At 37.2% G+C, this 25498-nt stretch overlaps 1 protein-coding gene across 1 annotated transcript; it reads right to left on the bottom strand.

Annotated features, from left to right (window-relative positions):
- Positions 1-867: 867 nt before the first annotated feature.
- On the bottom strand, positions 868-25498 carry GSPT1 (G1 to S phase transition 1). The gene is made up of 15 exons (XM_048961825.1): positions 25050-25498; positions 14925-14972; positions 14535-14576; positions 13564-13791; positions 12508-12541; positions 10930-11007; positions 8621-8801; positions 8121-8275; positions 7112-7252; positions 6271-6364; positions 5895-5975; positions 3356-3529; positions 2882-2971; positions 2501-2669; positions 868-1874 (listed from the first exon to the last, which is right to left on the bottom strand). The coding sequence occupies exons 1-15, from the start codon at positions 25342-25344 to the stop codon at positions 1822-1824; spliced, it is 1863 nt and encodes a 620-aa protein (XP_048817782.1). The 5' UTR covers positions 25345-25498; the 3' UTR covers positions 868-1821.

The following is a 25498-nucleotide window of genomic DNA, read 5'->3' as shown; positions in this document are numbered from 1 at the left end:
GAAAAAGAGTAATTTTCCTTGGCTTTTAATTTCTTCATTAGTTTAAGAAATAAGGAATTACGGTTTTTGTTAACTTAATGGGGGGGGGGGGGGGGGGGGGAAGGTACTTTTAAACTCTGATCTACAAAAAAAAAAAAAAAAAAAAAGCCCAGAGATTTGCAGACATAATAAAATTTATTTCAATTCCATGCATTACGGTAGCTACAAGTGTACTCAAATGAAACTGAAGGACAATAACTTCTTCTGTCCATACAATGTAGCTGTAAGTGAAATGAATGGGAATTCCACAGTTACAAAGAAACAAAACAAAAAAAAAAACCCAAACCAAAAAAACCCCAAAAGGGTAAATCTGTTTCAGTTCTGAGTTCTGTAAATTCAGATACAGTCACTTGATTGTGAACTTTTGGGAGAAGGGGCGGCCTTGCCACAATTATACAACTGAAAGTGTTCAAGGCCTTCTGAAGAAGCTCTGAATATACCTTTTACTACTTCCTACTAATACTCTGGAAAATTAAAAAAAAAAAAAAAAAAAAAAAAGCCTTCATCCTGATCATTAGAATCAGGATCGCAATTGTAGACAGTCCACCTTAAAAGTGCAGCTAAATAGGGTTTAATTCTGCAGCTCCTTCAGGTTGTACTGAGAGTAAGATTTACGCTGAACCAGTTTCACTTCTCACTTCCCAAGAAAAAGGTCACCTGTCCTTACATTGCTTTTTGATATGCAAGTTTACAGTCTATGATTGATTCTGACCCTCCTATATTTCAATATGTGCAAACTCTTGGGGATTTAAATAGTCTTTCTCCCTCAGAACTTTCAAACAGCAAGGATTATCCAAGCCCTGTAAATTAAAGACAGGACAAACTGAATAACTTACATAACTGGCACATTTTAATCGACCCAGTTCTCCCACAAAATGCAGCTCTTACAAATATTAGTAGGCACTCTACTGCCACCAATTTTTGTTTTTGCAATTTCACTGATTTACCGGTTGTTGGAATTCTCTGCAGATAAGAATTTTAAAATGCTGGATTTTTATAAAGACAATATGTAGTTCTAGTCTGCAAAATTGACTGTGTCTAATAGTGATGTTAAGTCAACCTAAATTTGCTGAAAATATTAATAAATGTAAAACTAGTGAAAGTGCCACATTAGCACAAATGTTTTTAATTTTAAAGATGCACTGAGCGAAGGAAAGGGGCAAAAGGAATTATCTAATTACAAACTTGGTTGAGTGCCTAATTGCCTCATTTAAAACTGTGCATGTGGGGAGGCTGAGAAGTTTAGAAAAATCCAAGTATCCAAATATCTGGTTACTGGACAGTTAAAAAGCTAATGCAATTGTTTGGATAAAAAACATTATTCAAAAGCAATTCAAATACTGAAAAAGATTTCAAATTGAATAGTTTTTATTAACATGGTAGTCATCTTTGTAACATGTGCACACACACTCGCACACTCTGAATTATCTGCCTTGAAAAAAAAAAAAAGTCTTTATATGTCAGGGGAAATTAAACGTTAAAAATCCATTAGAATTTCGTAATTATAGGCAATTATGTCCACATGACTACAAAGCTATTGCCGAATCTTTCCAAGGAAGCAGAATTTGGGAGAAAAAAAAATTGGGGGGGGAAATTCAGTGGCATAGCAGAGCTCTCAATATGAGAAAGCTGACATAATGTGGACCTTTGCTGTGAAATTTGTCTTTGCAAAATATGGGGAGAAGTTAATTAATGGGCAGAAAATAAGAAGGCGGAGTGAAGTAGGCTTCTGCAGAGTCGATTTTCCTCACAGTATTACGCGGGGGTCATTGAGAAAAATGCTTAGTCCTTCTCTGGAACCAGTTTCAGAACTTTTCCAATTGCAATGGTCTTACCTAAACCAAGGAGACAAACACCACAGTTACATACATTGTGGAAAAAAATATGCGCAATCTCTTACGAGCACAAAAGCTTTCGCCAGAAACACAGGCTGTCCAGTGTACCAGAAATAATACAGATGATAAATTTCTGTGCTGCATGATGAAAGCACCAATATATTTTAGAAGTACTATAAAAGAGTAAATAGAAATAGTAAAACCTGTTGTTTTCATGTTAGAACATACATTACAGATCACGGAAAGTGTGCTCTGTATCCAGTTAAGCAGAATGCAAAGCTGAATCCTTCTGCCAGATCTGTTTATTTCTTTTAAAGATAACAGTTGTATCTTTTTGGTCTCTCAGTAGAGATACTATGATATTTGTATCCTGGGTAGACATTCCAGGATGCATTAGGAGAACAGTGCTCATAGTTCTTCAAATTCAGCCCTTTATCTCAACAGCGTACCTTTCTGTAAATTATTCCTCTAACATAAAACATACTAAATTCTAGCACTTCAACCAACAATAATTTTTATTTACTTTCTGCTGTTACACAGACACAGTAATTTCAACTAGATGTTGGCAATGCTTCATTGTCATGCACAATCTATTTGTAATAACTGTATTTTTGCAGCACTCTTACCCTCATCTCTTAAGGTAAAGCGACCCATCTGAGGGAAATCTTTGAATGTCTCAAGGCAGATAGTTCCTGCTGTCCTTAAACGAGCAATGCATACTTGATCTTGTTTCACAAAGCGAGGCCGTGTCTTACTTTTTTCTCCTGTTTTTTTGTCCACCAAGCAGATTAAGGCCTGTAAAAGAGGAAATAATATTTAGTATTATTAATAGCTGTGAATGCTAAAGCAGTCGTTATTTCTTTTAAGACTTACTGCATAAAATAATCCATCTTCACTGAAGATCTGTGCTAACAGCTACAGCCATTTTTGGAACTTTGTTTCATTAGTCACTCTAGAGAACTCTTCACCCCAGTAAGTACATTGACTAGATTCATATCACAACTTACTGTTATCTCAACTTCTTCAATACAGGTGTGGATGTGCAGCACAGCATTGTAACCTGGGCAGATAATGGATTTGTGCTCAATTATCACTATCTGTAAGAAAAAAAAAGTTCATTTCTCCTTTTCTTCTATTAACTATTAAAATGTAATTCAACACACAAGCATAACTTCTTTGTTAGATGAAGACTTGGAGATGACTAAGTTGTTTCTAACTGAAGAATTGATTTGACAAGATCCTGTTCTCCACGTTATAGGTGTATAAAACTTAACTAAGTTACATTCAAAACAAACAACATTTTTTAAACTCAGACTGATGAGGTCAGAATAGCTTTGTATATTATTGTCAGTTAGTTTAGAGATACAATAACAAATGAGAGGTCTCAAATGAAACTGCTAAAAATTAGGTTTGGTGGAACAGGCAAAATATTTTGATGCTTTTTACCCACTTACACAGCAATCAAATGTTAATTATTCTACCTGGGCATCAAACGTGCGTCCAGAATGACACAGGTTGTTGGAATCACAGAGAATAAATCCTGGCAGGATCTCTTCCTCTTCAATTCCCTTCAGTCTGATCTTTAAATTTTCACCTGGGGCTACTGAATCAGTTTCTACATCATCAGAAAGGATTCCAAGAACTTCCACGTTGTGCTTTAGGCAAAAAAATGCAGTTTTCTGTTATGAATAGTTTAGTCTGGTACAAAATCACTTCAGTATAACAGGATTTCAATAAATAAACTCATTATCATTTAATTCCATTATATTCAGTTTTGTAAGCTTCAAAAAACAAAACATTTGAGTGATGAGTCATTAGATTTCAAAGCAGTGTATTTATTCAAAAAGATTTTATTTCATATAATTCTATATCATATGTTTAATAGAAAGAAAGCAGATTTCAAAATATATCCACTATGTCTCAAAATAAAATTAGTTCAAAAAATTTACTAAGATATGAGAGGGACAATAGATGCAAACTGCTAACTAAGGAGAATGCAACCTATATTGTTGTGCAGTCATTACATTCCAAATGAAATAGCTTGAATACAAATGTGATCCATGAAATCCTTCAGTATCAGAATTCTACAGGATCTATTTTTATCATCTTCTCCAAAAAACAGATTCACGAACGCTCTAAGAAGAAATAAAAACTTATTTCCTTGATCTTTCTATATGCTGTAATGTCTCTTCTAATTGTGTGTGTGTGTGTTACTAGCCAATATAAAACATAGGAGCTTTTTCAGAAAAAGTTCCTGAAGCTTAGGTTAAATACTCATTAACTGCAAAAGCAACTAATAAAAGAAGAATGTCATTAAAAACACTGGATATTTCCTGAATAAAAATTCTCTAATAGTTTGGTTAAACACATTTAGAATCTCTTATTTTCTCCACTCAACCCCAAAATAACAAGCAGTAGTTTTATAAAAAGCTGTTGTCTGTTAAACGACCTTAAGAAAGCTTAAGTGATCTTAAGTAATCTTACTGAAGCTGACGTACTTTCAGAGGGACCTCAACAGGCTGGAAAGCTGGGCTCGGGTGAACCTAATGAGGTTCAACATGGCAAAGTGCAAGGTTTTGCATTTGGGCCGGAAGAACCCCAGGCACCTGTAGAGGCTGGGAGGAGTGGTCCTTGAGAGCAGCTCGGCAGAGAAGGACCTGGGGGTCCTGATGGACGAGAGACTGAACATGAGCCAGCAGTGCGCTCTGGCAGCTCGAAAGGCAAATGGGATCCTGGGCTCCATCAGGAGAGGGGTGGTCAGCAGGGACAGGGAGGTGATTGTCCCTCTCTACTCGGCTCTTGTGAGGCCCCATCTGGAGTACTGTGTCCAGGTGTGGAGCCCTCAGTACAAGACAGACAGAGAGATTTTGGAAAGGGTCCAGAGGAGGGTGACTAAGATGATCAGGGGGCTGGAGCACCTCCCCTATGAGGACAGGCTGAGGGAGTTGGGCTTGTTCAGCCTGGAGAAAAGAAGGCTGCGGGGTGACCTCATTGCAGCCTATCAATACCTGAAGGGAACCTACACCCAGGAGGGGAGTAAACTCTTCAAGAGGGCTGACAACAGCAGGACTAGGGGAAATGGTTTTAAGTTGAAGGAGGGAAGATTTAGGTTGGATGTTAGGGGGAAGTTCTTTACTAGGAGAGTGGTTAGGCCCTGGAACGGGCTGCCCAGGGAGGTTGTGGATGCCCCGTCCTTGGACGTGTTCAAGGCCAGGTTGGACAGGGTCCTGGGCAACCTGATCTGAATGTGTATGTTTGGTGGCCCTGCTAGGCAGGGGGGTTGGAACTACATGATCCTTGGGGTCCCTTCCAACCCAGGTGATTCTGTTGATTCTGTGATACTTTGATTAAGAAATACCAGCTTTCAGTTAGCTATAGATGTGTTGTACATTTGAGTATCAAGACATTTTATAGCAAACTGCCTCAGTGTATAGAACTGGAAAAAGTGCCAGGTTAAACAAGATGACAAATAGTTAAGAGCAAAATTTCCTTTTCGCTTTTTTTGTAAGAAGGGAAGGAAAGGGAAGGGAGGTAAGGTTCAGTAAGGGAAGCAAACACAACCATTATTTTAGTACACTAGTCTTCTCTATCTCCCAAACTATATTTTCAAATTCTTCATTTTTATATTCTCTTCAGGTCAACACAATGATTTCAAATAACAATTTTACATTAAGTAACAGCAGCCTACCTACATAACCTACTCTTAACTAGAGCCATCCTTAGGTTTTTTGTGGGCCCTCTAATAAATACAACACAAAACACTTTAAATAAACTGTTTGTTTGTAGCACTAGTGATTTAGTTTACAAAAAAAAGATATAATGTGAATTATGAATGCTAAGGAAATGAATGACACACATACATGTATGTGTACACCTAGGAACGTCAGTTGTTACTTGAGTCTTTAATTCCTCTCAACTGAATAGAAATTGTTCTGATTTAAAAGTAGTGAATGAATACATTTAAGAATCAAGCTGTTTTCAGAGTAGAAATATTTTCTAAATATCTAAACCTTACCATACCTTGTTTGGCATCATCACAAGCTGTTGTCCTTTGCAAATTGAGCCTGATTCCAGCTTTCCAAGGACCACAGTGCCCATATCCTTCATGAAAATAAATTGGTACATTAAAAATTAAAATCATTTTTTTCCTCAAGAGTCTGCTTTATAATACTTAGAAAAGTGTAATTACTTAACCCTATGAAGTTATAGAGCACAGCAATACTTGATGTTTTGGAAACTGTTCTCACAAAACATTACAGATTAGGAGTCTTAATGTCTCTGTCATTATTCCACAGTTGGAAAGACAAAACAATACCCTCTAGAAAAACAATAGTCAATTTACTGCTTTCTGAAAATAAACCACTTATCTTTTCAATACTATCATTTTAATTTGTACCTTATATTTATCCACAATTGGCAGTCTGATTGGTCCGTCAGCTGAACGGTTGAAGTTTGGCAAGTTATCCAGATATGGAATGAATGGTAATCCACTAAAAGCAGAAGGCATTAATTTTAATTATACAAGCACCCATCTATTTTAAAAAAATACTCAGAGTGAATAAATGCAAAGGGAAATATTTTCATATGTTATTGTTGATCACTGTGCCCTCTAATAGATAGCTGTATCCATCATAACATCCCATCATTAGTGTTCACATCGCCCAAGCTAACACTTTATACCTAGGAAGTGCACATGGTTATGTAACATTTTAGGTATATTTTACACATTATTCCCTTGACAATCCTGCTCAATACACTTAGTATGTTTTGAATAGTCAAAACCCATCAGATAGTTTCAAATATGATTTTTGTTAATGTTTTAACTGCTATCAAGTATACTGGAAAATATGATGTCTAGTACTCCTATTTGTGGCTTGTCACTAATTATAATACAGTTTCAAGCAAACTTCACATCAAAACAGTTACTCATCCTAGCAACGTATGCAATCACTGATAATCTGAAATGGTAGTAAGGCATTTAATTCCACAAAGGCAAAATTTAATAAATACTAATACTTTTACAGAATCTGCTAACTCCAACCTTTTATGGCTTTCATGTTCAGTTAATTACATGGGCTCCATGTTCTTCCTGCCATACTCATACTTCCTCAAGTACTTCAGCCAATAATTCTTAAACACAGATATAATACGCCAAGCTATACTTCCAACTTTCACTGTAGCATTTATTCCTATTGAAATGTAACTAATATGCAAGCCATTGAATTTAAGATACATACATATACCAAGGACAGAATTCAGACTGTTCCTTAAGATTTGCTCCAGTGAGTCCTGAGCAGGGCATGAAATGAATATCTTTCTTGGGATTAAAGCCAACTTTCTTCAAAAATGGAACCAGTTTCTCTTTACATTCCTCGTATCTATTTGAAATGAGCAGTACATCAAAACTTGAATTTTTCAAACATGACATAACAACAAAATCAGCCTTATTTAAATTCTCAGCAGTTATTTTGTAAACAGCAAAACTAATAAATCTCAGTGGGCTAACTGCATTTTCTCCCCAGTCTTTCAGTACAACTGAGTAGTGCCTATTTCCCTTATTCCTCTGCTCCATAGAGCACAACTAGTTTTCTCCCACTGACCAATTAATGGATGGATAAACAGCAGCACATACCAGATAAACTTTTAAGCAAGAGGCACAGGGCAAGATACCAGGACAGACAAAGTAGATAGCTACTGAGATCATTCTGCAGGCTTTCATGCTACTGATGTCTTTGTTTCTTCCCGTATTCTATATCATTTCACAAGACAATGCTGTTTCTATTATGCTTGTTCCCTTTGGTTTCTGCTGAATTCAGTAACGTCAAAAATTCTAGGAAGGTTGGGGCACAACCAAGAGAGAACAATTGGCCTTGCCTTATTCAAGTAGCACACCAAACTGATGTAAGGTTGCATAATCCCTGATAGCTTTCCTCAAAAACTTTCATGATTCTTGACAGCATGACAGGTACTCTGACAGCTATTCTTATTGCAGGAAGAACTGTAAGCCATCACTACAAAAACATCTCTAGGGAAATGCTGTTCTCACCAAACCTAAGCTAGGAGTTTAACAGACACATGGCCAAGCAATCAAGAACTGGCAAATTAAACTACAGAAAGCAAAATTTCCTCTCAAGTTCAGTATAAAGTTTCAAGGTTTCCAGAAAAAAAAAAAAAAGACAAAATAAGTTAAAAAATAGCTTATTTTGATATCTTTTGATGACATTTTCATTGTTATGTTAAACTCACCTTTCATTACTCCAGTTTACAGTTGGATCATCCATTTTATTAATAAGAACTATTAAATGTTTTACACCTGCTGTTTTTGCTAACATGGCATGTTCTCTCGTCTGTCCACCTTTTTCAAATCCAGTTTCAAACTCTCCTTTTCTTGCAGAAATAACCTAGTTAAGAGTGCATATTTTAATAATAAGCTCTACAGTTCTCTCAGTAGAACAACAGACAATGGACAATATTACCTTAATCCAAAATAACTTTGGTAGTCAAAATTGATAAAAGCTTGGAAAATATACTGGTATAGCCTGAATATTATCCATCAGTTTCTGCACTAATGTATATAAAAACCACACGGTAATTGTGAACTATTTTAAAAAGCTCTTCAGTTACTCCAAAAGATACTTCAGATTTTTAAATTTTGGCTACTTTAGCCAACCAAATGAGTAAATAAAGTAAGTCAAAAGCAAAATTCCACAATACATCCAAAACAGAACAGCCTAATTTGACCTTACCAGCACTGCAAGATCAGCTTGAGAAGCTCCACCAATCATATTTGGAACAAAGCTCTTATGCCCAGGAGCATCTAGAATAGTGAAGTGTTTCTTCTCAGTTTCAAAGTAGGCACGACCTACTTCCACTGTTTTACCTTTGTCACGTTCTTCTTGGTTTGTGTCTAGGGCCCATGAAAGGTACCTACAAAAAACACATTGTTTTTATATTAATTTTTATTTAAGTATGAACATTTGCTTATCATAAAATTTCTTTTTCCCTTAACAATTCTTAATCACATAAACACTACCAAACTAAAGCATTTTCAACACCAATAGTGACTTTTTAGAATGTTATTTGAGTTTTACTGCCCAGTGCTAGCTGTCCTACACATAAACCTGTGCAATTCTGAACAACGGTTTTCAATTCCTAAGTTCTCCAGGTATGATCTAACCGCAAATACTACAGCACTGAGCTTCCCTCAAGTTTGAAAAACAAACTTGTGTGGATCGAACACAAAACCATTCCCTTTTTGAACATGATTAACAGTTCTGATTTGCAAGTATTTTTTTGCTTCAAAATTAAGCAGAAGTTGGCTGAAATAGATGTTGGAGTTAAGTTTAGACAAACGAAGTGAAGAATAAACTGTCAAAAAAAAAGATTTTTATTTCAGGATTTAAAAATAAAAATATTTAAAAAAAAAAAAAAAATCGATGAACAGAAGAGAGAGAATCCAAGTAACACTCAATAAGTAGTAATAATTGAACTGGCTTAAAAACAGTTATTTTTAAGTGTTAACTGCAGCTTAGTTTAACTTTTCTATTGTCTTGATGATTTCTAAAGAGATAGTTGCTAACTCAGCTGAGCAGTAATCAAGAGATGGAACTTCAGGGACCATGTAACTCACAGACATTATGTTCAGCTCAATGAACAGGAGTCAGAGGATGCACTAAATACTGGGAATTACAGTTACACAATCACACTCTTCCCTAGGGAGAAGCTAGGTTTTTTGTTACTCACTGAAGTCTACATAGTGAGCTAGATAGCAACAGTGCACATGATCTTATGCTGTTGTAAACCATGGCTGGAAGATTTCAGTCAAGTTACAGGTCAAGTTTTTCTCAGCTTACAGAAGTCAAACAGGAAACCAATGCATGGTAACTGGATAACAAAGCTTCTTTTGCACTTTGGTTTTTAAGAAAGGAAATGTATCTTTGAAATTTGAACTGCACTGAAGTGTATTTATTTTTTAAATCATAAAGTGAGATTGTTCAAGTTTCAAGACTCTCAACATGCAAAACAAGATCTCCAGTAACGACAGACGCGCAGTATTTTCTGTTGTATATCAGGATGTACTTTAAGGAATAAAAATAGTGTTCAATTGCTACTCTCTTTAAAAAAAAAAAAAAAAAAAAAAAAAAAAAAAAAAAAAAAAGAAAATCTGTGTCCAAGTTGGCCATCAATATTTAGAAATGTTCCTAAATACTCATTATCATGGCCAAATTCCAACAGGGGAAATTATGCTTGCTTGATAAAAAATAACACACGACACCCTTTCTACCCCTCTCATATAATACAGTTAATTCAGGTCAATGCCCACTCCTAGAGAGTTCCACTGCTGTTCTCTTGCTAAGAAAGTTTTTGGCTGCTGCTGTTCCAACTCCCCATTTCCCTGTGACAGCTAAAAATGAAAAGGTTCGAAGTAAAATCAATTTTCCAGGAGATGTTTGACAGAGAACACAGGCTGCCATACATGCTCCGTGTGTGTATACAATAAACAAACAAAGAAAAAACACACTACAAACAAGACCCCAAAAATCTATACATGACAGCATCGTCTTGCCTGGTAGAAACTTCAGAACACTAGACCCCATGTGCTCTCTCATTTTTCATACAAATAAATGTTAATGCCAGAACTATCCACTTGATCTTTTCTCGTACCTTCTACACTGACAATTTTGATCTCAATCTTTTAGGTCCCTCTCTGCTGTTTACAGGTGAAAGACACAAATTGAATAAACACAAAAGATGTTTGAAAAAAGCATCTGCTTTGTATTCCTTTTACCAGACAACTAGGCATGGTTCTAAGATAAAAAAAAAAAAAAGATAAAAAGGGAAAATAAAAAGCAATAAAACCTGTTTCAATGTGAATTGCACTGTTCAACATAGCCCTGGATAAAGCAGTGCTGGAAGAAAACAAGAGGTTCCTCCCCTCCCAGTCCAAACCCATTTCAGCAAGAAGCAAGTCCAATAGGAACAGAGATGAAAAAACTCTCATTTTCATCACAATGCAAAGAAAACAGGATGCTATTATCTTCAATCAGTTTCATACCAGGTTTCTCTGTTTTTTTCTTTAGCTTCTCTTTCATATTTTTCAAGTGTTCTTTTATCAACCATTCCTGTCAAATACCTAAAGAGGGAGGGAAAAAAAAAAAGTAATTTTACATAAACAGGAATGTAGTTCCAAATAGTTAGTTATACTATTCCTACAGATTATTTTGAAGAATTGGATCAATCTGATGTGAATAACAGTGGATTTTTTTCTCCAGAAGAGGCCACACAGTTATTTGTAGGAAGTACACCATCACTGCTTTATGACAGATAAATATCTTTTGTAAGCTTACATGTATAATGCTCTGCAGTAACAAGTCTTGAAAAGAAACTACATCTGATATTTACATATTGGAGATAGGAGAAACTAAGAAAAAGAATGAAGTGAAACATCTCTAAAATTTAAAGGAAAATACTTTTTTGTCTCGTTCTTTCTACACATAGAAAGTAATCTATTATTTTAGCAGAGAACTTTCAGTTACCAAAACAGGTTGATGAGGAGCGTACAGTTTTAAAACATCACAACATTCAGCTTTTTCACTCACATACTTCCAACTTATCTTCTAATAATGGTAATCTGCTTAGTTTACAATGGAAAAATCAGCAACAGTAAATAGAACACTAATGACAATCTTGGCATGCACCCTTTTCCTTCCCAGCCCCCTATAACAAAGTGATGTTCTATAAAAATGAAAGACCACAGAAAAATTCCTACCAAAAAATCTAACAAAACAAAGCCCAACAAGCCGTTCAGGAGCCCAGCACACCGGTAGGAGCATTAAGAACAGAAATTTCCTCGTACATGGAGAACAAACAGTCAGACAACAAAACGCTAATTTGCTCTTGTACGAACTACAAGGTTAAACGCAGCATGACAGCTCCAACATTCCAATTTTGTTAAAACAAAACAAGATGAAAATGCCAAGACAAAGACCTCTCTCCTATGCTGAGAAAATTACTTTAAAATCCTAGAAATACTTCACATCAGCAGGATAGCATTTATTTCTTCATGCACCACATTCCATTTCTTGTTTCTGACAAACCATAAAGATCAAGCTGCACTTATTTACTTATATACCATAAAATACTGCATTTTCTATGCACTATTTTTAAAATAGACTTTTTAAATTACCATTTTAATTTTACATTTTAAATCCAATTAAATCTGATTAAAATCAAATTAAATCAAGTTAAGCCTGCCAGTGTTAACACAGGGAATAAGCAATTTTTTTTTTTTTAAATTCTCATGAAAAGGATGAAGTTAACAAACACAAATAATTTAAGAAGCATAATGAAAAATAGTCTCATTCTGAAAAAAAAAAAAAAAAAAAAAGCATTGAGGGTCTTTCCCCCATTTAATAATGCATGCTTTTGCAGTTGTTTCCATAAATTGAAACTCTTAAGGTTAGATCAGCTGAAATCAAAAACCTTCAAAGACAATAAACAGAGTGATGCTTCATCATAAAAAAAATATTAGTCTGCTGATTAACTTCAGAAAGAACATAACTTATTTTACTTAATGCATTATAATTCACAAAACAGAACAGCAAATCTAAAAATTTCATTTGAGTTTCCTTACATTATTTGTCCTCCAATAGTTGACTTGCCAGCATCTTAAACAAAAAAACAAACATAAAAATGTTAAGTCATTCACAATTTAAAATAAAATCCTAGGGGAAAAGAGAAAGCAATTATGATCAAAGTCATCTAACTTGCTTCCAAAGATACAATTCCTAGATTTAATCCAACTGATTTTTTGAAGCATCTCTGTTTCCCTTTTTTCCATGAGTTAACTGTCAATTCATTCACAATAAATAAAAAAATAATGCTTTAATACATATCAACATAGCATCATTTGTAACTAACGAAAACTCAACAAAAGGGACCAGCAACAGCATGGGGTAAACTTGCGTATGAAGCTCTTGCAAAACCACTTTCCTTGCTACCCTTCACTCTTCTACTAATTTCTAGAGGCTGCCCTTAAAATAGGGATGTACCTCTGACCACTGCCTCACTTTTGTGCAACTCTGCTCTGAATTTACCTGAAGACTAAGTTACAACACTTAAAGTGCTAAGAGATTCCACATGTAAAAATATAGGACCCATGATTCAATAGTCCTTTTGTACTTCTGATATCACAAGATTTTTCTGGAGCTTGTTGAAACTATTCAAATGGGATGTTATGCTACAGGTTTCAGGCTTGTATTAAGTTGATCTGTTGTTTATAGTTACATAATTTTTTATTTGCTGAAAATTTCTAAATTCATTAACAATTATTAATAGTAAGAACCTCCTGAGAACATTTATAACAAACAGAAAAGAAGCATCATTTTCTGATTCTGTCCTTTGAGTCACTATCACAGATTTGTAACTTTGGCATTCAGAAGAGCAAGTAGTTGAGAAATCATCAACACAAACGCCACTGTGTCCAAGAGAACTCAGACAAGCCCATCCTTGCCAGTCTTCCCCTGAAAGACCTGCTTTAAATTACTTTTTCTAAAACATCCTTATTAGGATGAATGCGCCTATTAACCTCAAGGGAGGATGAATAGCTGTAACAGAAAAACAGAATTAATTTCTAATCTTCCTAGATAATACACAATACAATACATTACTTCCCATCCTTACAACTTACCGACATGCCCAATGAATACTACATTTACATGCTCTTTTTTAGGAGCACCTGGTGGTGCTACCACAGATTTCGGTTTTGGTATTTCCTCCTCCTCTTCCATCATTTCCTGAGTGCCTTCTTCTGAAGGTCCTGCATCCACTACTGGACCACTTCCTTGTTCTGCTTCACTTGTTTCTTCTTTATGATCCCATGACTCTTCTGGGGACATCTCTGTCTCTCCATTTTCCACTAAAAATTAACCAAATAAATATACTAAACCAGATCAAGAAACTAAAAGGAATGACTACTGAGAACAGCCCCAATCCTCAAGATGCAATCAAAAGATACTGATTATCAAGTCTGATAACATCTTTTTATGTTGAAAAGGCAGATGCTCATTTCTGAAATAGTTATTACTAGGAGTTTTTGGACAATCTTATATGCTAATATCAGAAAACTGTTTCACAGGCAATTAAAAGATTTCTGTTTTAATAAAGCAAAAATTTTATTGGGGGAAAAAAATTTTCTGAAAATCAACACATATTCATGCTGGTCTGAATCCATAGAAAAATATGTTTAGAAAGAAAAAGGGAGGGATAATGGTTTAAGTTTCCTGAAAAGCCATACAAATAAAAGGAGAAAGAGACTATTTTCATGTTCTGATTATTCATATTACTAACATTTTTCATTAATCACCATTTCATATGTTGCATTTCATATATGGAAAATGACTTCTGAATAAAATGTTGCTGCTTTTTCCAATGTAATCCAACTGCATCTGTCAGTGCATACTTGTGGTCAGTTTGCTAATCTAAGCATAAAGACTTGATGAATATTAGAAAGGACCAAGGCACAAAGGCTCAGTAAAGTACTCTTCAATTTTGTTTGCAATGATTCAGCAAAAAACAACAACAACAACAGAACACAACAACAAAACAGTTGTGGTTATTTTATAAACCTATTATAGTGAAATGGAACTACTTTCATCTTACCAACAGATTCTGAAATTTCCATGTTAACAGCAGCATTTGAACCTAGGGGGAAAAAGGAATCATTAAGTATGTGTGATTATCACAACAATATCAAGAACACAGAATAATAGAGTAAACTAATAAACGTGTAGTTCAGATGCTCGGGCACTTCCCTATGCTATTTAACACAACCTTATTCAGTTTTAAAAGTTCTGCTTCACGCGACCTTTATGGCCTTCAAAAAACCAATTGGACCTTATGTAATTTGCAGAGCCTGCTCTAACACTAAATAATCACTGAATGAATTTTAGAAAAAGATCATACATACATTAAAAAGTGAGATTCTCTGTAATATTCACATTAAGTTGTATTTAATGCAGCTGTACTGTGTTGTCAGAACATAAAAACTACCTTCACAGGAGGCTGTCTGCTCTTCTGGAGAAGTCTCTACAGGTAAACCTGCATTGAAAAAAAGTTTATCAAAGAACACTGTTGTAACCAATTTCCACACTTTTATACAAAGGACCGTTCTTTCAAAAAGTGTATTTAAAAGACTACTTCCACCCACCACCCAGCAGCATTAAATATAGTCTCCAGGCATGAATACTTCCAAAGAGTGCTCCTTCTAAGTTGTAAAAATAATATACCAGTTCAGAAAATAGTTCCTTATCCCTCAAAGATACACTAGAATAAGATCTTATTTTAAAGGAAGCAATTTCTCTATTCACAGTATTATACCCCATCCATCTTTTTTGGAAACACTTGCTGGTTTAACTGTTAGTATCTAACTGATGTTTAGAAACACGAAAACCAGCTTGACCGTTTTTCTTTTGTTCTTTAATAGAACAAAAACATGCAGAAAAGGACCTGATTCTAAGCCTCTTTGCTTTAGCACTGTTTGTGCATTTGCTGCAGACTTCTATAAACTGGAGCAATGCTGAAAAGCTGGAAGAGATCCAGATGACAAAGCTTGCAGGCAGGGTGAATGTGGGTCAGAGCACAACACCCCATGAGCAGCAGCAGCAGAAAGGGCACAGCAACATAGAAGAAAGCATTCAGAGCAAGGTTTCCTACACTTCTGTATCATATCATTTCTGATCTGCATGCCAGAGTCCCAGTGCCACAGGGTCAAATCATTCTTTTAAAGCTTTGATACAGTAAGTAAAAGCAGAAGAGTAGACTATTTTGAGATTCTTTGCAAGAATTATTATTGCCATTTGAGAACTGGGAAAAATCAAGCGTCCCACTTAAGCATGGTAAGCAGGTGGCACAGAATTTAAATATGAACACAAGGCTAATTTTACACGTGCAGAATTAGTTTCAATCCAATGTCATTTGAGCAAGCCCCTGATTTTACTCCCAAAGTTTCTCCACAGTGAAAAACTTGTTACATGACAGTGTTTGTGTACTTGTTCACAAAGAGAAGATCTACAAGTAGTTTAAAAAGGATGGGAACAGAGTTCATTCTCTTGAGGAGTAGCACTCCCGAAAGCAGGTCCATCTGTTAATTTTCATAATCTAAGCAAACTAGAAAAATAAATACATTTTGTGTATGGATGCCATACAGCACTAACACCACACAGCAGCAGGGACAAGACCTATTCTTCATTGCCATAGCCACTGATTAAACTCTGGTCACTTTGATACACAAAGTAGTAGATGCTTTACAAGAGGACTCAGACTTACATAAGACATCTACTGCTCCTTCAAGGCAGGAAAGGAATACAAACTGCTCTAAGAGAGTTCATTGTGAAGGAATCAAGTAAAATAGGACTTATCAATTTCAAAAAGAACAGGCACTAAGTGATGAAAAGAAACACCCTTCAGTAATTTCTTTCTTCTGCTAAAGAATTTCAGGTTAAGGCAGGTTATTCTAGGCACTGGTACCTCACAAACAAGATGAGAAAAGAAAAATCTGAGTCTAAAGTTTCAGATTTGTCATTTGCTCTATGTGGAAATGACCAAATGCCCTGAAGTATACTTTAAGACAAATCACCCCCCCAGAGAAGGGATGCAATTCTACTTCTTAAACAGCTGCGTTGCCACACTGCACTCTTCATCTTCGCATCAGCAGTACTGCATCTGTAACTACTGAGGCAAAGAAGCAGCTGGGCTGATCAAAAACTGAACTACCCGGCACCTTTTGGCTGTATCTGCTCTCCAAAGCAATTTATCAGCCAGTGAATGAGCACTGCAGTTGCCACTACAGAGCAGACACAATGGCTCTCTCAGTAATTCAAGGAAAAACACTTGACCTGTAAGTTCTGAAACAGTCTAAGCAACATTTAGATCATGAGGGAGGGAGGGGACAGCGAATAATTTGGATCTAGCTGAAATAGGCTTACTACCTAGGAGTCGATGCTGATTTACAGCACGAGCAGACAACAAACCCCACACAGTCCCTGTAGCAAAATGTTTTTGAACAAATTCAGAAGACTGAAGTAACCTTGCTCATTTCCCCTGGGCAGTAAAAGACATTGTAACACAATATCTTTAAAGGTGAGGGAAACTGAGGAAAGTTCCAAGCAGCCCTTTGAACTTACCCCAACCTCTCCAATACACTCAAGCAGATATACAAAGTTTCCAATTTTTGGATTTTCTGGAAGTCAGTGAAGTAACAACTAAGGTTAATACAGTTTGCTACTGTTATAAAAATATTCTATACAGCAAATGGAACACAAAGAAAATCTAACACTTTTTCATGGAGCTTAACAATTCTCAGTTCTCTCCTGTGAGCATAACTCAGGTAGGATTCTCATCACATTAGTTAGATTCAAAATGCAGTTTATGTGAAAAGTGGCTTCAAAGACATTACATGTCTTAAATGATATGAAATTGTAATGTTAAGTAATGCTTCAAATTCTTGGATTTATGTATGGCTAACAACACTTCAGTTTTATGCAGCACCTTTATACTCCATCCCTCCTCGAACTCTAAATCAGGAACAGCTGCATTTCTTGTTCACCATGTTACAGGATGTGTGCAGTTTATCTTTAGTCCTCTTGAAAAGACAAACTACTAGGGTTCTGATTAAATCAGTGAAGAAAGTAAAAGTGTTGTAGTTATCCACTGGTAGTCCAAAGTTGCATTTATCTATAGGTAGACCATTAGACTTCATGTAATTCACAGTCTAGTCAGAAAAAGGTTTATAAAAAAAAAAAAAAAAAAGAGAGAGAGAAAGAAATAAAGAAGTTTTAACAATGTTCACTGAAGCAGTATGCATGATCCCAAAAATGAGTTAAAAATTGCTCTATTTTAAAAACAGGATGATTTGTCTCTTTAAATACAGCTGATGACCTCCAAAAAACAACAACAAACAAAAAAAACCTGTGCTAGAATTCACTTTGCCTACTTAATTTATATTGTATCCTACTACAACAGATGCATTTGTTACGTACTACATCAAGTGGTGTACTTGGAAGCATTTTTGTTGTACAGTAGGTAAAGTTGCACAAGCAGATCCAATAAAGTTGTCATTCAACCTTTGAAAATATTTTTTAAAGCTCTATCTAAACCAGGAAGTGAACAACACTGGGAATTTCTGCTTCCTATTTGCCAGAGCACAAAAACTAATTAATTGGTCTGGAAGGATATGAGGTGCTAAAGGCATGATTTAGAGATGGGACGTGGCAGGTCCAGCTGACAATGGGACTTACTTTGAAGATCCTTTCCGACACAGATGATTCTATGATCATAACTACAGTTCAAATACAGTCCTATAGGCAAATTTACATGCTAAGCAGTAATGAGAGCTCCATCTTTATCTGAACTGGAACATTTACCAGAAGCACAGAATAAACAAATAGCAAATATCTCCACATAAGCAGATACCGTTCCGCGGTAACTGGTAAATCCTCAGAAGCAGTTACCTGAGCCACAGTGCAAACACCTTCATAGAATCTGCTATCATGGCTCAAAGCGAAGCTATAACCTGCTTCCACGTATAGCAGAACTCAGATTTCTCTGTTGCAGAGAGAGTTAAGAACCCAGGCTGGTACTTCCAATACGGGGTCAATTAAATGGTTTGTACAACAGAATGAAGAGTGGAAAAACAAAACAAATGCAGAAAAAAACCCACAAAGAGACAAATTAAGTTTGAAAGAAGTCTTATCCACAAGTCTGAGACTATACAGCAGTTTTGTTGTTGCCTTGGAACTGGAACAACAAGTTCCTTCCCAGGAATTCCTGGAAGGCTAGAGATAAGAAATACACCCACCTTATGAATCCCATCATCTTCCGTACTTGTGATTTGAATACCTGAGTTAGTTCAAAATGTATTTACAAAATAGTCATACCACTATGAAAACTTCCATGAATTACATGATGTTTGTTCCCCACTTAAAAGAAAAAAAAAAAAAAAAAAAAAGGATATTACACCAAAGTAAAACTTAAATGTCCAAATCAAACCTACAGAGCAGAAGAATCAGAATGAGATTCTTAGTTCTAAAAAAACAAACCAACCAAACAACAAAAAAACCCAAAAGATACTGTAAGCACAAGTTTAGAGCTAAATGAAATGTTTCATATTCAATATTTTAAAATACACAGATCTCCAAGAGTTCACTATAAGTAATTCAGGCAGTCATTTTCTAAGTTCATTTACATCCAAAATTACTTTCTTCTCTTCTCTGACTTGCTTCATATGGTAAGACCCAGCTTGAGGAAGAGACAGTTTTGTCTAGCTTTTAAAATGAACCAATATATGAGCAGTTTTAATATGACTTAGTAATATTCATTTAAAATATTCATTCACAAAAAAATTTAAAAATACCAGTTGCTTTGTGTTCATAGGATTTTATTACACACTAGCTTAGTAAGACCCACCTTTTTTCCTTCCTCAGTGAGGACACACACCTTAAGTTTATCTTATAAAAAAACCAACATGCTTCTTCGCAATTGAGTCTAAGAAAGCTTATAGTGACTTTCAAGAAAAACAGCGAAAAATAAGACTTTCTTTACAGCCAAATGTCTGTGCTGAAACGACATACTGATTTCTCAGACAATCAGGAAAAAAAAATAAAAAAATCAAGCTCTCAATTCAACTACTTAACATTTCCACTCTTTCATAAATATATCTCAAAATCTGTAGGAATAGAACAAATAGGACAAAAATCCTGCATACCCCATGGATTTTTACCAAATTAAACTCAGGTCTTAAGATTTATGCATACAAATAGCACATTCCAATATTGAGTCACCTGTCCAAAGCAAACTTTTGTATTGAAATTGTATGAATTCCACTTTCATACAAAACTCTTCATCATACACATCACTGATCAAACACTGTCAGTTTTATTCCTTCACAACAAAACCACCTTTCCACCTTAGCTTCGGACAACTACACGCATCTCTTGCTTGTATGTGTTGCATCATAAAACTGGAGAAAAACACAAGACTTATTAAAATTGAACTTCTACTAGAATGCAAAAATTATTCCAAATTATTTCTGTGTGCACTTTGATAAAACAGCTAAGTCTTAAGATAACACGATGCTTTTCAATATGGTAAATCAGTAAGCTAGCTCAGGGTGCCAGAGACATGGTCAGCAGACCATGCACAGACTCCAGGACAGTTCATCTAATTCACAGCCTGGCTCCTAGCAGTTTGCCTTTTACTGGAGTCATGCAAAGGCCACAAGCCTAATGAGTTATTCCAACAGGAACAACGCAATGCTGGCTACCTGCCTGCAGACAACTGAGATGTTGACAACCAACACCAGAGTGGCACCCTAACTGCAGCACATGCGTACACTATAGCTGGTGATCTTGCAAGGCAGTGCCAAGACATACAGCCTTTCTCCACGCTGACCACTGTGAAAGAGGCTATGCAGGTCAGCCATCAAGAGTAGCTGATAAAGGACACCAATGCTCTAAACAGTCAAGTGGTAACGTAAGTCAAGATTTTTTTTTTTAATATGTAACTTATGCCATGTCTTAGTATTCACATGATAGCACTAAATTTCATTCATATAAACAGTTAAGGTTACAATTATGAGCTATTTAATAATTACAAACACTAGTGTCACCAGTTCCCTATGTGTGGAAATTATCATCATGTAGCTACTTAGAAGTTGTTATGAGTAAGCCACATAAACTTGTAACCCATTTAATGCTAGCTCAGTGAACTATAAGTTTTAGACAAAGAAAAAAAACTTTTAGTCCAACTCCTGCCTCCATACAGGACCTCTCAAAATCAAACCCTTATGTCCGAGAGCACTGTCCAAATGTTCCCTGAGCTATGGCAGCTTCGTGCCAGGAACGCGGCCCCTGTTCCAGCACCTGACCACCTTCTCAGTGGGGAACCTCCTCCCAGAACACAGAATGGGGCAAAGCAAGACATCACCAATTTGGAAGTAATTCCACCCAACTCTAGAAATTACAGGCTTCAGAACAGATGCAGTAGATACTACAGACCCTTTGTTTCTGGTTTTAAAGAGGAAAAAGAAAAAAAAAAAAAGAAAAAAAAGAAAAACGTGAATGTTCCAGCCAGCTACAAAGTAAATAAAAATGAGAGCAGGAAAAACCAAAATGATAGATGCTACTACCTATACACAGACTGCGAATGCCCAGCTGCTTGAACGTAACTATTTCAAGAGTAAGCTTTGCAAATCAATATTTACAAGTCTGAGGATATTTAGGGTGTGAAACATTCTAAGGGGCATTGAATCTTTAACCAGGTGCCTGCTTTGCTCGAGACAGTAGGTAGGTGCAAGTTGCCTAAATTAGTCATTGCTGAGTACATTCAGAAATCTGCTTGAAGTGTTCAACATAACTTGTGTTAGAAGAAGCAGTAGCACCAGTGCTACCAAAAGGCTCAATGTTATCCTTCTCTACGCCAGCTGTTACATTATATACCTATTTGCTCCTCTTATTGTTTTATCACTGTCACCTTTTCCTTAGCACAAGCACTGCATACTGCACTGAACAATTCAGGTGGGAAGGGACTCTGGGAAATCTTCTAGTTCGGTCACCTGGTTCAAGCAAAATCAGCAGCGAAGAGCAGAAAAATGACATGTAAAAATTAACAATGTAAAGCCCATGCAAGGGAGCTGCAATAGATTTTACCAGAAACCCCACATACATTCAAGTACTATGACAAAAACATAACCATAATAATGTAAATTGATGCTGCATTTGCTGATGTTACATTTGGATAAACTTTGTTTGGATTTCAGGTATGAATTATTAACACTTCAATTTTCTCAGGAGAAAAAAAAAGTGTTGCAACTGCTCCTTTGTGCATTAATACAGAAACAAACAAAAATGCAATAGTATTGATTTACAACATTAATAAAATTTACTAAGAATAAGTCACAGAACAGCAAAGCTGCGAGGGGCATCTATGATCAAGAACGTTTAGAGGCATTAGCACAACCATACTGTCATTTTAACTATCACACCTTGCCTTAATTTAGTTGAGCTCACTAGTCCAGCAGAAGCTTTCCTAAAAGAAGCTTCCCCCTAGAAGCATAATTCGCTCTAGATGTTCTTGACGCGATTCATTGGAAGGCACTTTGTGCTATCTGTCGCAAAGAAAATTTGGAAGCCTCTATTTCACACTTCTGATGGAACTCCCAGAAAGATTTTGAGCAAATGAGTTTTGACACAACTTGATAAAAGCAGGTCCTCACAAATACAACATTTTTTTAAAGATACACTTCTTAGATTCAGAAATTTAAACAATATACTCTTTTTGCTTATAATCAAACAGTAATTCTAAACTGATTCTTAAACTATCTGCAAGCAGAAATTTCATTAGCAGTAAGCACTAGCACACAATTTGCTATCAAAAGAAAGCAGAAAAAAAAAAAACAACCATGATTTGGAATGAAGGTATCAGAAGCTTCATAACTTTTAGGAAAGCAGCATTTCACCCCCTGAATGGTTTTCCTCTGAACATCATTTCAGTGCTCTAAACACACAACAGGATTTTTAGATAAATTACTAAAAATATGAGTTACTGTGTGTAAAAAGAAACACTATGACATACAACTGCCAGATAAGTGAAATCAGTTCTGTGGAATTTCTCTATACCTAATGCTAATACTACACATTGATCTTAATCTACAACACCCTTTGAATTACAAAAGAAAGACAACATCTCAACACAACTCAAAATCTCAGTAAGAGAAAGTTCTAAGGAGAAAAGAGTTACTAAAACTTAGGTTCAGGCCACTTAAGCTGACAAACAATTATCTAGATTCTTCTTAAGAGTTCAGATATGGGTCCTACTTAATTCAAAGAAGTATCTGCACAGTCCTCAGTACAGGTAATAAATATTTTTGTACCCCATAGGATAATAGAGAATGTATGTCATGGAACACCTAATTGCCTACAGAAGCAAAAGCAAACTTGATTGCTGAAAAGTAACCTATGATTATACAGTGGTGCTGAATATGTTGTCCCGATTTCTTTCCAGAGCCAGCTCCACCTAGTTCTCCTACTCAGGAAAGTAGTTGTTGTCACTCTATACAAAACACCTGCCAGGACAAGACTGTCAATTACTTCAACTGAGTACATCATAGCTGGAAAGGAGAAGAAGAAAAAAAAAAAAAAAAAAACCAAAAAAAAAAAAACAACCCACACCAAATAGAGTCCTCCAGTTAAGAAAAAATAATTTATTTATTAATAAGAGTAGAAAAGAACAGCAGATTTTTGTCTACTTAACTTCAAGGACACTCAAGTCTAATTATAGAAAAATGAAATTATGAACCTCAAAGAAGATATAGAAGCAAGTCGAATTCAAATCAGGTAGATCACAGCACTATATAGGAAATGTACTCTTCAACTAAGATAAAAAGAAAGGCTATTCTGATCACTCCAGATTAACAACAAGCTTTCAGTAAAGTCACCCTTAGTATCTGGAAAGACAGAAACTTACCATAAGCCCTTTAGGTAGCAAAAGAGGGGAGAAAATTAAAGCACAAAGAAATAAATACAATGAACAGGTGAGGAAAAGTAGTTCAAATCCTATTAAAATACTGGAAGTCTTGGGGAAAAAAAGCTTTACAGAGTGGCTGAAGGGAAAAAAAAAAAGTTCTCCTAACATTAAAAAACCCCAAAAAGTTTTCAGTCAAAGCACTGATCACAAAGTTAAAAAGACTTAGGTACAAGGTTGGCTAAAAAAACCACAGAAGAATTTAATATTACTTAAAGCTGAATGACATGTTTAGAACAGCCTCGAACTTCCTCCTCTACCTCTACAGTGAGCCTTACACACCAGTGAAACTTAACACACACATTTAATCTCAACAAGATCCAACAGTCCGTCCAAGGCGCTTCTTTGAAGCATGTTTCAGTGCACTGACATACTGTCTGCCCCACATAGAACATAAGCTACATTTCTCAATAAAGATCAGGAATGCTTAACAGCTGTAAAAAAAACACCCACAATCAATGTTTTCTCTAAAACAGAAAAGGGGTTAATGTAATGTAAATTTTAAAGGATCATATGTGAAAGTTACAGATTCAGCTATCAACATCAGCTGAGTGTAGATCCCAGTAAGTGCCAGAGAAAAAAAAAAGTGAAAAGTGCCAGTAAGAAAAAAAAAAAAAAAAAAAAAAAAACACACAAAAGAACACAGGAAAGTGTCTCTACCAGGTCACAAACTCCTTAGCTGCAAGTGTGACACTGATATATTGCCACAAAACTAACCAATATGTCTGACTTCTGGAAGAACCTTCAGTTTGGAGCTGGAAATTGAAGAGGCTCTCCTTAAATATCCTATATGCAAAGTAAACCTAGCATTAATGCTGCCTGCATAGCCCTTCAAAATTAAAAGCTGGGCAAATCACAAGTCCGTCCACTGACATAGGCCAGACAGGCTAGTCTCCATTACTTCCGAGCTGTTTATCATCTTCATGTTAGAATAAAGTTAGATACTTGATGTGATCTTCAGAAAGACATTTAAAATATGCCTGAAACACTGGTGGCAGAAGCAGTGCCATTCCCCCACTAACACAACGCATATCACCACCAAAATCATCAATCACTGTCTCTAGAGGCCGAGGAAAACGACCGCTCTGTGGCTCATTCTCCCCACGGGTGACCCTTCGCAAGCGAAGGCAGGCAGGATGAGGCAAGGGGGGGCCCCCGCGCACAGAGCGCAGCACCCGCACCAGGGCTCTGCCTCCCACAAGGTCGCCTCTGCCGTACCACCGGGTCCTGCGAAAGCCTCCCTAAGGCCCCACAGGCTTTGGGGACGGGCAAGCGGCCACCACCAACCTACCTACAGCAATGCTATCGCCCCTCCGGACAGACAGAGCCGCGTGACGCCCCTCGCGAAGCCCCTCTCCCGCGCGAGACTTCCCCACCCCCGGGCACTCCGGGCCTAGCGCTGCCTTCTGACCCCCGCCAGGCTGCGAGCCACCTCGCAGGCCAGCGCAGCGCAGCCCGGCTCCCCCACGCTCCAGAGGCCCCGCGCCACCCCCCGGCCCCGCGCAGCCCTTTCCTTCTTCCCCCGCACCGGGCCCGGCAGCCGTCACCCCGCGCTCTTCCAACGTGGCCCCATCCCGGTGCCCACCCCGTCCCACTCACCGTGGGGCGGCGGCAGGCCGGGCGGGGGCGACGGTGGCGGCAGGCCGGGCGCCGGTGCCCCTCTGAGGAAGGACGGCACGAACTCGGCAGCGTGGACATTGGGCACGAAGGGTTTAGCGTTGACGTTCAGCTGCCGGCTGAACGCCGCTCCAAGCAGCTCCTGCTGGGCCTCGGCCTCCGCGGCCGGCGGGGCGGAACCCGGGCTGGCGCCGCTGCACGTCTCGATGTCCGCCTGATCCCAGCAGTCAGGGGCCGAGTCGCTGCTGCTCCCGCTGCCGCTCCCGTTCGCCTCCATTTTGTGGCTGCCCCACAAGCCTCTGCGGCCGTGAAGCGTCTCCCAGCGTCCGGGGTAAGAGAGAAGCCGGCGGCAGCACCGACTCAGCACTCGCTCTGCCGATTCCGCGTGCACTCCGCCGCCCCGACGCGCAGCTTAGTATGGCCTCCCGGAG

Source organism: Lagopus muta, chromosome 15, assembly GCF_023343835.1.
Source record: "Lagopus muta isolate bLagMut1 chromosome 15, bLagMut1 primary, whole genome shotgun sequence".
Taxonomy (NCBI): Eukaryota; Metazoa; Chordata; class Aves; order Galliformes; family Phasianidae; genus Lagopus; species Lagopus muta.
Note: the sequence above shows the minus strand (reverse complement) of the source record. Positions and strands in the feature narration are given on the sequence as shown.